The 15,492-nt window shown below is 40.2% G+C and overlaps 1 protein-coding gene across 1 annotated transcript in view; it reads left to right on the plus strand.

Annotated features, from left to right (window-relative positions):
* LOC124802529 (angiomotin-like protein 1) overlaps positions 1-15,492 on the plus strand; it is a 103,923-nt gene that overhangs the window by 62,810 nt on the left and 25,621 nt on the right. Inside the window, exons 9-11 of the mRNA XM_047263379.1 lie at positions 1,587-1,960; positions 12,109-12,243; positions 12,430-12,623. Coding sequence (XP_047119335.1) covers positions 1,587-1,960; positions 12,109-12,243; positions 12,430-12,623 — 703 coding nt within the window. The remainder of the gene's footprint in view (positions 1-1,586; positions 1,961-12,108; positions 12,244-12,429; positions 12,624-15,492) is intronic.

Below are 15,492 nucleotides of genomic sequence, written 5' to 3' on the forward strand. Positions count from 1 at the left end.
GCTCACCACATAGTCACCCGCCATGGCTGAAGAGACTTCTCGATTGTGAAATGCGGCTTCTGATTCCCCTAAATGTGCCAATTTTGGTTATTGATGAACCCTTCCAGATGAAAGGGAGCTTTGTTGCCAAACTGAACCATACATACCATACTAATTCGCACCATGCCCTGCGGCCAACCGTGCAGTTTGAATGTCCTAATGCGAACTGTTCAGAAGTTATAATGATTTTATTTCACATAATTCAATAATTCTCACCCCGTACTAAGTAACATAGCACAATTTGTATGGCACATTCTTATTACAGTCTTTTGATGTATATTCTTAGACCTCTAGTTGTCATCTTTCATGTATGAACCTATGACATATTTACTTAAGCTCCAAGACCCTTTTCTCTCTACTTTTCTGCAAACATTGAACAGTTTTAACAACTTTTAAATAAAGGCAATTTTCTGTGCTGTTGCTCGAAATATAGTTACTTCCCCTTCTTGTTTATTTGAAATGTGGGGTCGTCGTGTACAGTAAGAAAAACCAGTTACTGATGACTGAGCATTGTGGAACACTCGTTTAAATTTTTCTGGGGTTAATAATGGGAAACCTGAGTACTTCAACTTTATGTTGATAATCACATAATAATTTAGGAAAATAAGGATAAACTTAAATTGCAGTGTCAGATTACACCAGCTGAGTTACAAATGCAATGTAAAAATTTCAACAACTAAACTTTAATTAATTGAGGGAAGTAGCAAAGATAGAAACTCAGTGCTTAGCATCAACAAGCACATAAACAAGACTGAGAATGTTGCTGAGCTTACTTCTGAATCTTTCTTCAGAGCTAAAGGAGTACACAACACTGTCATATACCAGCTCTGCTATAATTCCTGCACAGCATTTTATATGGACTTGACCCCTAGCCAGTCTTCCACCCAAATGAATAATCAGCATCCGACTGCGTTCAAGAGCACAGCTGACCAGCCAGTGGCTGGACACATGGCTGAGCACAACATGCTCAACTTCAATGGCTGCTGCAGAACTTGTCCTGTGTATCTCTCTGAATTATGTAGATGGGATTTGTCCTTGCAGCACACACTTCAGTCCTGTAACCTTCCTTGCCTCAGTCTCCACTAACTCCTGCCTCACATCTCCATCTACCCCTGTTCTCATTACCCCCACTTCACTCATCCTGCACTCAAACCTTCCTTTCCATAGTCCCCTTTTTTCTCTTTTCTGGCTTCCTGACACAATCCACTCCTCCATGTCATTGTGCAAGACGTTTAACTGCTCCTATCTGCACCAGAGCAGCTCGCCAGTACTACACTCCTATCATGTACACTTGTTGCCTCTGTTTCGTGCGTGTGCGTGCGCGTGTGCGTGTATGCACGCGCGGCTAGCTCTGAAGATTGTCGGAAAGCTTAATAAGATTTTCAGGCTTGTTTATTTGCCTTTCAGTAACTCAGGCTCTCAACTATACAGTGAGTTACTATTTTTACTTGTCCATTATTAAAGACTTTCCAACCTATAGATCACTAATTTAAAGTGGTTACAGGAATTTGATGATCAGGACGTAACATAGCTCTGTTCTTTTTCAGTGTCGAAAAAAGCAAGTTTATGTTGAACGAGTGGCTCAGTTGCAGCGTGCACTATCGTCACTTCAGTTAGCAAGTGAGCGTCGAGAGCAGACTGAACGAAAACTGAGGCAGCAGCTGGAGCAAGAGTTGCGTTCAGAGCGTGGTGGCGGTGGTGAAGGAGCAGGGTCTGGAAATGGAGCTGATAACAAGTCAGGAGAATCTGCCGGTAATGGAGCACCATCGAGTAGCGAAGTAATTGCTGAACTAAAACGACAACTGAGAGAGCGTGATGATCGATTAGTACGGCTTGAAGGTGAAGTGGCCAAATGGGAACAGCGATATCTGGAAGAGAGTGCGCTTCGCCAAGCTGCAATAGATGCTGCTAGTATTCCCAAGTAAGGATACCATTCAGCACATAGGCATCTTTCTAAAGTATTTGTAGTTTTAATAAATACTGTAGAGTTATTTTTCCCTATCAAATTGCTAACATTGTGCATATTCTTAATTTCACAATTTCCCTGCACTCTACCTACCTGTCTGGCTCTGTAACCAAATGATCAGTGCAACAGACCCTTGTGTGGGAGGACATGGGCTCGATTTCTGTACTGCCAGGGATTTTTCCTTGGCAGAAGGACTGGACAAAGGTGCATTTAGCTTCATGATGCCAGTTGAGGAGCTACCTGGTTGAGAGGCTGCAGCTACAAGGTCAGAATGTCGATGATGGCCATGAGTGTTGTGTGTGGACACCATGTCCCTCCATACTGCATCCAGTGATTGATGACTGAGGATGACACAGATCAGTCGACTATCACATGGTCCTCAGATCCTGATCATGGAGGGTTTTTTCCCCCTTCCTCATCTATTAATTTACGTACTTCAGTTCCAGTTTTGAGCAGCTTGATGTACTGTAGACTTGTATGTCTCAAACAATGCAGTTATCTTTAAGTGTCATTTGTCTCTGTTCTGCTGAGAACACAGCCTTCAGCTACTTACATCACCAAGATGGTGGTGGTTGTGGTGGTGGTGGGAAGAAGGGCTTGCCAGTAGGAAATGTGATTATTGAATGTGGGTATTTCATTAAGAATATTCAGATGGTTGAGAGAGAGAGAGAGAGAGAGAGAGAGAGAGAGAGGGGGGGGGGGGGGGAGTGTTGCTTCACAAGTCTACTATCCATCACATTTATGCCAAAAATCCAGATATCATATTCTGGTGTAACAAGATTGTAATGTTATATTTGCAGTACATTCTCAGTATTGTTCTGAAATTGTAGAGCAACAGTGAATTGATCATACAGTAGCTTCAGTTATGAATAAAGCCCCTCTGCAGGTCTTGGGGTTAGAACAGGCCCGAGATATTCCTGCCTTTCTTATGAGGCGACTAAAAGGAGTCTTTCATGTTTCGGCCTGTATGTGATGGGCCCCTGGGTTTGACCTTCATTTTTCAAAATTTTCCTGAAGTGCGAGCCTGTTGAGGAAGGGCGCCTTACATGGTGCAGTGTGCAGTGTCCATCTGCGCTTAGACCTCTCGCATCCTGGGCGTCCCTCCACCACACACAGTCAGGTGGCTTGCAGAGTATGGGTATAGATGTAGATGTAGATCCTTCGCCGACGTGGATCTGCACATCTGCTCATTCTCCAGCTGTTGGGCAAGGTCACTCTCCTGGGTGCATTTTCTTCCATCCTCTGTGCAGTATCGCTTTCTGCGCTGTCGACTATAATGGACTTCTTAGTTCGTTTGTAATATATCCGCCATCCGCGAATAGGAAAATCTCAGAGTGTGAGTGATAGCATTTTATTTAAACTAAAGTCTTTCTTCAAAAGTTACAAAACAATATTCGTGAGGTAGGACTGATCCTCCAAGCCTACCAATAACTAAATCAGAGATTCTTCCAAACATAAACTGTCTGTAGTAACCATACAACTTCACCAAACCAAGCCCTGGGCATCCCGTGAAGAGCGGCGCGGAGTCCACGTTGCCGTCATCTGAGTCCGAGGACGAGTAGAGGCCCTGCAGGGATGGCTCGGGTACGCTGGCGGCGGTGGACGAAGACGCGGTGGCTACGATGACACCAGTGGGCTCGCTCGGTGTGAACTGCCTCTCCAGGCTCCTGTGCCAGCCTAAATACTGCTCGGCACATGGATATGGCTGGCTCTATTTGTAGTCACGTGTCGAGCGGAAGGAAAGAGGTCCGCGGCTGTAGCAACCTCTTGAGGCACCGTGGATGCCTCCTGGTGGTCTCTGGGAAGCGCCTGTGTTACCCGGACGACCGGCCAGGCTGACCCCTACTCGGTCCGGGGCCCGCTGTACCGGTCTGCTTCGCGGGAAGCGACAGTTGCAGGCGCTTAGTCTGGACACAGTAGTTTGCGCCTGATACCCAGCACGGTAGCCAGACCGTTGTGGTAGGGCCACCATGTACCCTGTTGGTTTTAGCCCCTGACCACACAGGGATCGCTCTGCTGATGCCTGCACTGTTAACTCCCCACATATGCCAAGGAGTAGATGCCCGTCACCCTGAGGCATCGGGACTCCCGGCAATGGCCATCCTGCCAGGTGGCCTATGCTGCACTGGGTGGTGCCCGTGGGGAAGGCCACTGGTTGGAGTGGGCGGCATCTGGGCGGATGAGATGCCATGAAGCCTAGTACAGCCATATGTCTTCCCGCTGTACTTCCAGCATATCTATTAGCAATGCGAATTGCCAGACATAGGGGATATAAAAATGAAAAAGCTGGCATACTATGCTTACTTTCATTCCATAATGTCATATGGGATTATTTTTTGGGGCAATTCATCAAGCCAAGGTAAAGTTTTCCGGGCACAAAAACGTGCAGTAAGAGTTATATGTGGTGTGAACTCAAGAACATCCTGCAGAAGCCTGTTTAGGGAACTAAGGATACTAACTACTGCTTCCCAATATATTTATTCCTCAATGAAATTTGTCATTAAAAATATCTCACTTTTTTAAACCGGCAGCTCAATTCATAGAATCAGTATTAGAATTAAAAATAATCTTCACAAGGATTTAAAGTCACTTACTTTTGTACAAAAAGGTATGCATTATTCAGGAACACACATTTTCAATAACTTGCCAGCAGCCATAAAAAGCTTAACAACCAGTGAATTTCAGTTTAAGAGAAGCCTAAAGGATTTATTGGTGGGCAACTCCTTCTACTCCATTGATGAATTTCTCAGTAGAACCAACTGATTTGTGTGTGCGTGCGTGCGTGCGTGCGCGCATACGCGCATGTGTAAGTACAATCTAACTTCTCCACCATTTCAGTGCAGAAATGTGTTCATTGTAAATAAGTATTATATTAGTTCTATTACAAGTTTCTTACCTTATAAATAAATAAAAACTTTTTTATTTTAAATTCAGTGCATTAGTGTTTGTAAAACGATTTTCATATCGTGTTCATTAAAAAAAATGATGATCATTCCACTTGGGGTCACTGTGGCATGTTTTCTAGGTGGAAGTGTCTGACAGCCAGCAGAGACCTTCTGCCAGGTAATCATTACGGTTCAAGACAACATTGGTGGAGGCTTTGTCAGCATGTAGGCTGCTAGCAGCAAGACAGTCAGTGCCTTCTCTGCATAATAGCAATGGAAATACTATTGACCACAGTGCTGCTAAAGCAGAATTACAGACACAGCCTTTCGAAAATACTTTAACAAAGATGATAAAGTAAATATTCCAGAATTGGAATATAGAACAGCTGCAAACAGGGGTAACTTAGAAGTAGATATCATCAGAGTAGTGAAGCAACTTAAATCACTTAATAAAAGCAAGTCTTCTGGTCCTAGTAGGAGTAATCCACCAAATTACAGGCCCATATTGTTAATGTTGATATGCAGAAGAATTTTGTAACATATATTGTGTTTGAACATTATGAATTACCTAAAACAGAACTGTCTATTGACACATGGTCAGCATAGATTTAGAAAACATCTGTTTTACAAAACACAACTAGCTCTTTACTCACACAAAGTGTTGAGTGCTACTGACAAGGGATTTCAAAGTGATTCCATATTCCTAGATTTCCAAAAGGGTTTTGACACTGTATCACACAAGTGGCTTGTAGTGAAATTACATGCTTCTGGAATATCATCTCAGTTAAGTTACTGGATTCGTGATTTCCTGTCAGAGGTGTTACAGTTCGTAGCAGTTGATGGAAAGTCATCAGGTAAGACAGAAGTGATTCCTGGTGTTCCACAAGATAGTGTTATAAGCCCTCTGTTGTTCCTTTTCTCTATAAATGATGTAGGAGACAATCTGAGCAGCCATGTTAGGTAGTTTGCAGATGATGCTGTCATTTATCGAGTAGTAAACTCATCAGAAGATCAAAACAAATTGCAAAGCGATTTAGAAAAGATATCTGAATGACGCATAAATTGGCAATCCGTCAAATTTCGGTTACACAGTGAATCAGCCCAATCTAAAGACGGTAAATTCAACTAAATAATTAGGAATTACAATTATGAACAATTTAAATGGAGAGAACACACAGAAAATGTTGTGGGGAAGGCAAACCACACTATGTGTTTTATTGGCAGAACACTTAAAAAATGTAACAGATCTACTAAAGAGACTGCCAACACTACATTTGTCTGTCATCTTTTGAAGTACTGCTGCGTGGTCTGGGATCCTTATCAGATAGGATTAATGGAGTACATTGAGAAAGTTCAAAGAAAAGGAGCATGTTTTGTACTGTCATGAAATAGGGGAGAGAGTGTCAAGGACATGGTACAGGGTTTGGTATGGACACCATTAAAACAAAGGCATTTTTAATTGTGACAGAATCTTCTCATGAAATTTCAGTCAGCGACTTTCTCCTCAGAGTGCAAAATATTTTGTTGGCGCCGACCTTCATAAGGAGAGATGATCACCATTATAAAATAACGGAAATCAGAGCTCACATAGAAAGATATAGGTGTTTGTTTTTTCTGCACGCTATTCGAGAGTGGAATAATAGAGAATTATTGTGAAGGTAGTCTAATGAACCCTCTGCCAGGCACGCAGGTGTAATATGCAGAGTATCCATGTAGATGTACAGTGAAACCCTGCTTTTACACTTTTCAAGAGACTCAAAAAAAAAAAAAAAAATTGTGTAAAATTCAGGAAAATGTGAAATGTGGTAAATAACGTTTTAAGCTGTAAAAATTATGTATAGGATACTCCCTTGCATTTTCTCTTTTTATGTATGTGCACATAATAGTCATCAAAATACTCATGTCAGGGACTTGTTTCTTAACTAATAATGGTTTACCATTCGTCTTTATCAGTGTTTCTGGAACGCCTGCATCTGTCATTCGTTATTTAAATAATGAAACACTGCATCAGTTAAATATTTTTCATGCTTAGCGCAGTGTGTGTTGAGAATCTTTTCGTTATATCAAGTGAAAATATTTACATAAGTATTTTGTGCGGTGTTTGCATATGTATAGTTCTGCGTCTCATGAACTGTAGTCATCTTTTTGAGGTTATCCGCTACTGTGCTTCCTCAGTTGTGTAGAAAACCACACACATGCAAACTATCACTCACATGGTTTCTTTTTGTGTAACGTCACAAAAAATACATACGTAAATATTGCACTTAACAAAGAGAATAAATCCTGGGAACACATTTTGCTCAGCATGAGAATATACGTAATTCATGCTGTGTTTAAACCGAAAACATCTGAGCAACGCGAGCTGATTGAAGGTGTCAGCTACTGCTGCAAGTGGCCAAAAGACGAAACACACTAAATATAGAACGAGATTTTCACTCTGAAGCGGAGTGTGCGCTGATATGAAACTTCCTGGGAGATTAAAACTGTGTGCCGGACCGAGACTCGAACTCAGGACCTTTGCCTTTCACGGGCAAGTGCTCTACCAACTGAGCTACCGAAGCACGACTCATGCCCGGTACTCACAGCTTTACTTCTGCCAGTATCTCGTCTCCTACCTTCCAAACCTCCGAGTTTGAGTCTCAGTCCGGCACACAGTTTTAATCTGCCAGGAAGTTTCACGCTAAATATAGTTCGACAGAAGTGTGATGACGATTACAACAATCACAAAACTGCGTGTGCACTGTAGAGACAGTTTGGAAATCAGTGGGATTAGTCATGATACCTTTTTTCGTATGAACCTAGTTGCTCCTATCAGCCACCATGCAGATTTTAGCCTGGCAGCGACAGGAGATATGGCATGAATTGTTCAAACTTTTACACTTTTATTGGTTTAAATCCACTAAGTAGAGCAGCGTAGTGTCAAGAAAGTTAACCACATAATGTTCGTAAACACTACTTGACGGCCAACATCATGCCAGTGTCATTTTACGTCAGTTTTTTTTTTTCCACAAATATTTTTTCATAAAGCGTAAATTCTGGGAAAATTATAATTATGTTGACACAAAATCAGGTGTGAATTAACATTGTAGACATATGAAATTTGACGGGAACAATAAAAAATGTTGTAAAGGATGGGAAAACATTAATTCTGGAAACGTAAAAGCGGGCTTTTACTGTAGATGTAGATATAAAAGGTCGGAATCAGTTTTTAGGTGGACTGCAGTTCTTTCTGTGGCTGTAAGGTTAGTTTGCATGTTGAGGGATTTGCGGAATGATCGTGAGGCAATGTGGTTGTTAAGAAATTCTGGAAAGTTAACAGGAAGTGATTTGGGGTAGTAGGGATGGATCACGGTTGGATGGACGAATGAACTGAGTCAGGCAGGGTTCAACATTGGTCTTGGGTTGAGTCTGATTGGTAAGGCTGGTGGCAAAAATGTGTTTTCACTGTAGGGTCATGCAGTAGGAGAAAAAATATTTAACAAGTCGTGCGTGATTGAATTTGGGAGTGGGGCTAAAGGTGAGGCCTTTGGAAAGGACTGGTATTTCTGTGGGACTAAGGCTTTTGGAGGAAAAGTGGTGGTGGTGGTGGTGTGGTGGTGGTGGTGGTGGTGGTGTGAGTTTGACAAAGGCCGTGAAGTCTTGCATGACAATGAGTGGTCGGGGAGGCTGCGTTCGTCACTGACTGATGACAGCATGTCCCGTGTGGATGCAATGGTGAAAGCAGATCAATGAGTGAGTGCACATCACGGCCATTTATCAGTAGCTTGGCGTATTGTATGGGAGTGCAGCAGTTCACAAGTAATGAAACAAAGAAAGCAGTCAGACGGTGGTTCTGTACTGAGCTGGACGAATTCCTCCGCAGGGGCATCTCGAATTTAGTTCTGCGATGTGACAGATGGGTTAACTGGTGTGGGGACTATTTGGAAAATAGCATAAGGTACACAGAATAGGATGTATATTTGTCATTACCTATATGTACTTTACTTTGGCCAATAAAAAATAGGGACAAAGACTGTATGATTTGCCCTCGTATGTGCCATCTTTCAGAAACGGAGAAGACTGGAGTGAAACTGAAGAATTTTAGCAATAGATGGGAAATTAAATGTGGATGAAGAGCCCAAGCTATGCTGCTTCTGAGCTCTTTAGCCACAGACTGTTTCGTGCACCAATTTGGTTACAATAGAGGATGTGTGAGGCAAATTGCAGTTTCTGTTCTTCAGGCGTAGATCCTAATGGTGTAAGTAGTGACACAAACAAATTGAAAATTCCAAATTTTTGGGAAGAGGCTACTGACAAGCGGTTAAACATTCAGTATCAACAACAGTTCCCTGTAAATGAAGACTGAATAAGTGTGCTTTTTGTGTGGTTTGGAAACTAAGCTTTCAATCTTTCGGCACAGACTGTAACATTGCATCCATGATGTAATGTAGTTGGACTGATAAAGAGTTATCAGATACAAGCTAATTTGTGCTAATCATTTTGGTGTACTAAGCAAGGGATGGCACATTCGTCACTGTCTGTAATAACAAATTGTTGTTTATTATGTAATTATCTTAGAAAAATCTACAGTTCTCGATTTTGAAATGAAGGTTTTGAGTGTGTCTTACCAACTTGCACCCCTTGTACAACTCAATCTGCCAATAATAATCTTGATGCTAGATTTTTTTTTTTTTTTCTCTTTAAAGCGATTTCATACCTGCAGTCGGATATGTACCGCAGCAATATGCCTTTATTCAAATTGCAAATATTTGTTATAAGAAAAAATTAATTGTTCAGTTTTTAATTAAAAACATTTTATTATGAGTACACTTTGTCTTCTTTAAATCCACTTTGTTGGATGGATTCCGATGTAAGTCTTCCTGTGCAGTTCCCTACAGATCCCTCTACTACTATGTAATTTATTCCCTGGTGGTCTTAGCACATGTCCTGTCACCTTGTCTCTTCTTTTGGCCAGTGTTTTCCATATGTTTCTCTCTTTGTTGGTACTGTGGGGAACCTCTTTATTCCTAAACTTATCAGTCCACCCAATTTTCAACTTTCTTTTCTAGCACCACATCTTAAATGCTTTGATTCTGTTCTTTTCTGATTTTCCTACAGTTCATAACTCACTGCAAAATGGTACTGTGATACAAACATACATGCTCAGAAATTTGTTGGGTTAAGATTGATGCTTGATACTAGCAGACTTCTCTTTGAACACACCTATGGCTGAGCCTAGACTGAGGCAGTCTTTCCGCAGCCACTGACTGAGGCAGTCTTGCTGCGGCCAAGAGTGTGCATATTCTGGCAGTTGTGTGCATGATTGTGTGTTTACTTTTGCTAGAGAAAGAGGAAGAACTTTGAAAGCTAGTGTGAATATTATTTTCTGTTGTGTGTTTTTCTGAGCCACACACCAGTCAGATATAGGTGAGAGGTTGCCTTTCCTTATCTTATGTATTATTCCATCTAGGAAAATCCATTGTTGTTATTACATTTTTCTCAGAATTGTGAACATCTTGCACCATTTTATATTGTTCAGTGCTTTTTCAGATTGAAAAAACTATGAACATGTCTTGATTTTTCTTCAGGCTTGCTTTCAGAATCATTCACAACAGCAGAACTGCCTCACTGGTGCCCTTACATTTTTGAAAGACAAACTGATCATTGTCTGACAGATCCTAAATTTTCTTTCTTTTCTAATGTGTTTTATCCTTTTCAGCAACATACATGTGGGAGTCATTAAAGCTGACTGTGTGATAGTTCCTGCTTTTATATGCCCTTGCTATCTTAGAGATCATATGGATGATATTTTCTCAAAAGTTTGATGATATGTCTCCAAAGTTGTGGATTTTACACGCCAACTTGAATAATCGCTTGGTTGCCACTTCCCTCAATTATTTCACAAATTCAGGAGGAATTTTGTCTATTGCATCTGCCTTATTTGGTTGCAAGTCTTCCAAAACTGTATTAAACTATGGCTCTAACAATGGATCCCTTAAATTGTCCACATCGACTCCCATTTCTTCTGCAGTCATGTTGTCTAACAAGTTCTCTCCCTCGTAGAAGTTTTCAGTGCACTTATTCTGCCTATGTTCTCAGTCCCCTGCACTTCAAAGTGGAATTAGTTTGCATGCTTAATTTTGAAACCCTTGATATAATTTCCCCGAAGGTTATTTTTATTTTTCCATATGCTGAATCAGTCCTTGACGACCTTTCTCTTTTGATTTCTTCCCATTTTTTTGTGCAGCCGTTTCATCTTTTCTTTCCTGCACTTCCTTTTTATTTCATTCCTGGGTGACTTATTTTTATGTGCCTCAATTTTCCTGAACGTTTTTCTGTGAAAACACACTTGATCTCTTAGCAACAAATAATCCTGAGCTAATAGCAAGCATATGAGGATTAGGGAACACAGGTTTGTCATAGTGAAACTAAATACCTTACTCCCAAATCCTCCAAAAAGAATGAAAAATATCTCTATTCAAAAAAGTATATAAAAATTTGCTTGCAGGGGCAATATCCCATCCCAAGAGAGAGATTCTAATGCCGGCTCCATCAATGGGATGTTAAATAATAAACTTCCTTCATATTTGAGCTTCTCCACTGAAATAACAGAATTCACTATTTCACTCTTCTCTTTGTGATCCACTACCTTGGTGTCCGTATCAGTGACTGGATAGGTGACTTTGATCCATTGACTGAGCGGTACATAATTTTTTTTTAATTCTCGACTTAATAGATTTTCTCATCAGTTTGGAAGATAAAATTTTGCTTTCAAATCTAGTAAATATACCTTGTCAAACAATGGAAAATCCAGGATGGAATGTAACAATATTGTGAAAAGGGAAGTTGCTACTCACCATATAGCGGAGATACTGAGTCGCAGATAGGCACTACAAAAAGACTGTCACAAATGTAGCTTTCGGTCAGTAACACCTTCGTCAGAATTAGACAACAAACACCCACATACACACTCAATAGCGATTGTCACTTGTATTAAGATTTTACTTCTCCACTAGACATTAATTTTGTTTAAATCTGTGATAGTTGTGCAATGTAATCTTGGGATTAGTTTTGGAATCGCAACTAGTCAGTCTTTAGTTTAAGACCTATTTATTGTAGTTCATAAGAAATAGAAAAACGGAAAGAAGTGACCTGTTGCATTTGCCTAAACCAAACTGAAAATTTTAGTCACAATCTAGAATTGACTTAAATGTAATTAAATGTACGATTTTCTTAAAGGGATGCAAAAATAGCTGCCCTTGAGAAAACAAGCCAGGAAACTGAAAAATTGATTGCTGAAGCAAGATCTGAAAAGATACGCCACATGGATGAAGTCCATGCAGCTCAGAAAAAAGTAGCTGATCTAGAGTCCAGGTACAATTTTAAATGCTTTATTTTCCTATGGTTGAGGCATTTCATATTCCAATTGCAGTATTTTGACAATTACTATTACATTAAATAATGCTAAATTCACATTATAGCATGTATTTTTTGAATTAATAATTAATCCACTTTCAGATAGTGTACCAATTTACTTATTTATAATTTTACCCTGCATAGGTTAAAGGACCTAGAATCAAAGCTTGCAGAACGTGATGCGATGATCAGGGTGCTACAGAAACACACATATGATAAAGATGTGTCTAGTTTTCCGAGCATGCTGGTATGTTCACCTCATCACACCCCTCATCCCAGTCTACATGGCAATTCTGATCTTGGTGTTTTGGGAACTTCAGTTTCCAGAGAGGAACTCGGTAAGAAGTTTCTTCCCTTAGTAAGACCAGTAGAAATACAATAAAGTAGTTGCATTTTCATAATTACTCTGCCTCTACTGTAGCTGTTCTATCACTTTGTTTTATGGAACCTGCATTTCTGTGAAATTTCTGTTTAGGTTATGAAAGTATGTGTATAAATGATAACCAGTTCAAATACTGAATTACATCAGTGAAACAAATAACTGAGTTATGATGGTAAGAACAAAGACAACTGCACAACATGTAGAGGAAACAAATGCTAGTGTGTGTATGCTCTCTCTCTCTCTCTCTCTCTCTTGAGTTATGATGGTAAGAACAAAGACAACTGCACAACATGTAGAGGAAACAAATGCTAGTGTGTGTATGCTCTCTCTCTCTCTCTCTCTCTCTCTCTCTCTCTCTCTCTCTCTCTCTCTCACACACACACACACACACACACACACACACACACACACACACACACACAAACAAACACAAACACACACACACACACACACAGTATGAACTCTTAGATTACAAAATTTATGGGATATGTGTGTGGAATAAGTCATACTTTTTTAACAGGCATGAAGTCAGATGGCTATCGTAAACAGTGAGTTCATAATTTCATCATTACCAAAACCTAACAGGTGCCTCACATTTTAAAAATAGAGGTAATTTTGTTACTGCCATAATATTATGTTTTTACAAGCAATAAGCTTGATTACTGCCTTCTGAGCAGTTATGTATCTATAGTTAATTTGTCAAATAGTGGAAAATACTGCTTGGAATATCAACAATATTAGCAAAAGGACAGATTACTACTCACTGTAAAGAAGACATGTGACACATGAGTTGCAGACAGGCACAACGAAGAGACTGTTAAACATTTAGCTTTCAGCCAAAGTCTTTTTCAGAAAAGAAAACACACACACTTATTCACACAAGCAAGAACACCACGTGCGCATATGACCACTAGCAGCACCGACCAAAGTGCAGCTTTCACATTGAACGAAAGCAGCAATTTGGGATGTGGCAGGGAGGAGGGAAGAATAGCAGAGTATGGGTGCAGGAGACAAGACCACTGTCTGGTGGAGCATGCTAAGGCTGGATGGTGGCATGGTAGTGCTGTCCAGTGCAATATCAGATGGCTGTAGGGCAGAGAGGTGGGGGGAGGGAGGTGGAAAAGTAGTGGAGCATGGAAGGGGAAAGATTGGTGGGTGCCTTGGCAGAGAATGGAGAAGAGTGAGGGTGAGGGGGCATGAATAGAGAGCAGATGATGGGATGGAGGGGGTGGAAACTGTTGGGTGGAGGGTGTGAGTACAGGAGGTTACGTTAGGTTGAGTGCAGGATAATTCCAGGAGTGGATAATGTATTGTAAGGAAAACTCCCATCTGTCCAGTCCGTGACGTTTTGTAATGTCTCTTTCTGCTATAAGTTATATGAGGGTTCTATTAAGTTCGTGAAGTTAAATTTCGTAAAGCTATCTTCCATAAAACCTCGTAAGAAACAATTACAAATAAGCAGTATTATATTTGCAGGTTGCCAAATTAAACTGTAAATTCTGATTGAAAACGAGTGCCAGGCTCCCTACAAATAATATCAGATGTGTTAGCATAATAAAATGTATGCAAAGAGGCACCTGACCTATAATAAATTGTATTACGTAAAATAGTCACTTTATAATCAAATAAATCTTGTGATTTGATGCTAATTAATTTTGATAGTATTTTTAAATAAGTTCTTCTGCTCCGGCTTCGTTGTATTTCCTGTGGAAATAAAAAGTTTAAATGCGCCGCGTCATGGCGACCAACTTTCTCGGTCAAAGATGATCGCACTAGCTCTGCAGCAGCTGCAAAAAATGCTACACAAACTCTTGTGTTATAACAAATGTGGCGTGGGTTCCTTAAATGATTACTCTGCACTCCAGATTAGCTTATTATATCTTCGTAACTCTTTTACACATCAGTTATGTTTTAGTAATTAAACGAGAGCAAGACAAAAGCTATCACAATACAATCGTACCTTCTGCACTCGAACAACAGCTAAGACACAAGAAAACATCAGAAGAAGACTAAGTTCATTATCTTCCAGTCCTTTTATAATATAACAAAGATTATAGTGTTCAGTTCTTTAGTTTACTCATATGGTCTTATATCGCGGAGAATAATGGAGAATAATGTCTCTTTTCTGTTATCAGAATTGATAAATTGTCCTTAAAGTTATTTCGTCACTTTGTCCGTATCACAGTTAGGCATTAAAGTTCACACAACATTATGCATGTATAGTTCTTTTGTCGTTATTTATATTGTTCATGTCAAATATATGGAAAGGGACACACTAGGGTCCTCCTGCTTTTATTTCTTCGTTTGTTGATTATTGACCTCGGTGTAGATGTACTGCATTACTACACTGGCTGAAAAAATGGGTTGTGGATTTCGACACTGGCTACTGCAATTTATGTAGCCGACAGGTGCTCAGTTGTGTTTCATAGTACTTTAATTTCACGCTTCACAACCCCCCAATAATACACAGTTATATGTGTAAGGCCAGCGCACTAGTGTTTAAACTTTCCTTAAGCCTCATTAATAGTTTGCATACGAAACTCCACATACTGCTACAATAGTTCACTGTTGAACATCTACGAGCAGTAAAAACATAGCCACAAAATCCACAGCTCTTGAAGAATAATCAGGTACGTATGGAGCAGATTCTGTCACTGTTTTTACACACGGACTAATTGTTTAACACTTATTTCACAGTTAAATTGAAGCATTGTTGTTCTAACTAGCACAGGTTAGTTGTCTGAAACTCGGCTGTGGACTGACTGTCTCATGACCAAAAATCGAGCCCTTATATATCATCACAAGAAAAGGTGCTGAAACTACAC

Source organism: Schistocerca piceifrons, chromosome 1, assembly GCF_021461385.2.
Source record: "Schistocerca piceifrons isolate TAMUIC-IGC-003096 chromosome 1, iqSchPice1.1, whole genome shotgun sequence".
In the NCBI taxonomy this organism is placed as follows: Eukaryota; Metazoa; Arthropoda; class Insecta; order Orthoptera; family Acrididae; genus Schistocerca; species Schistocerca piceifrons.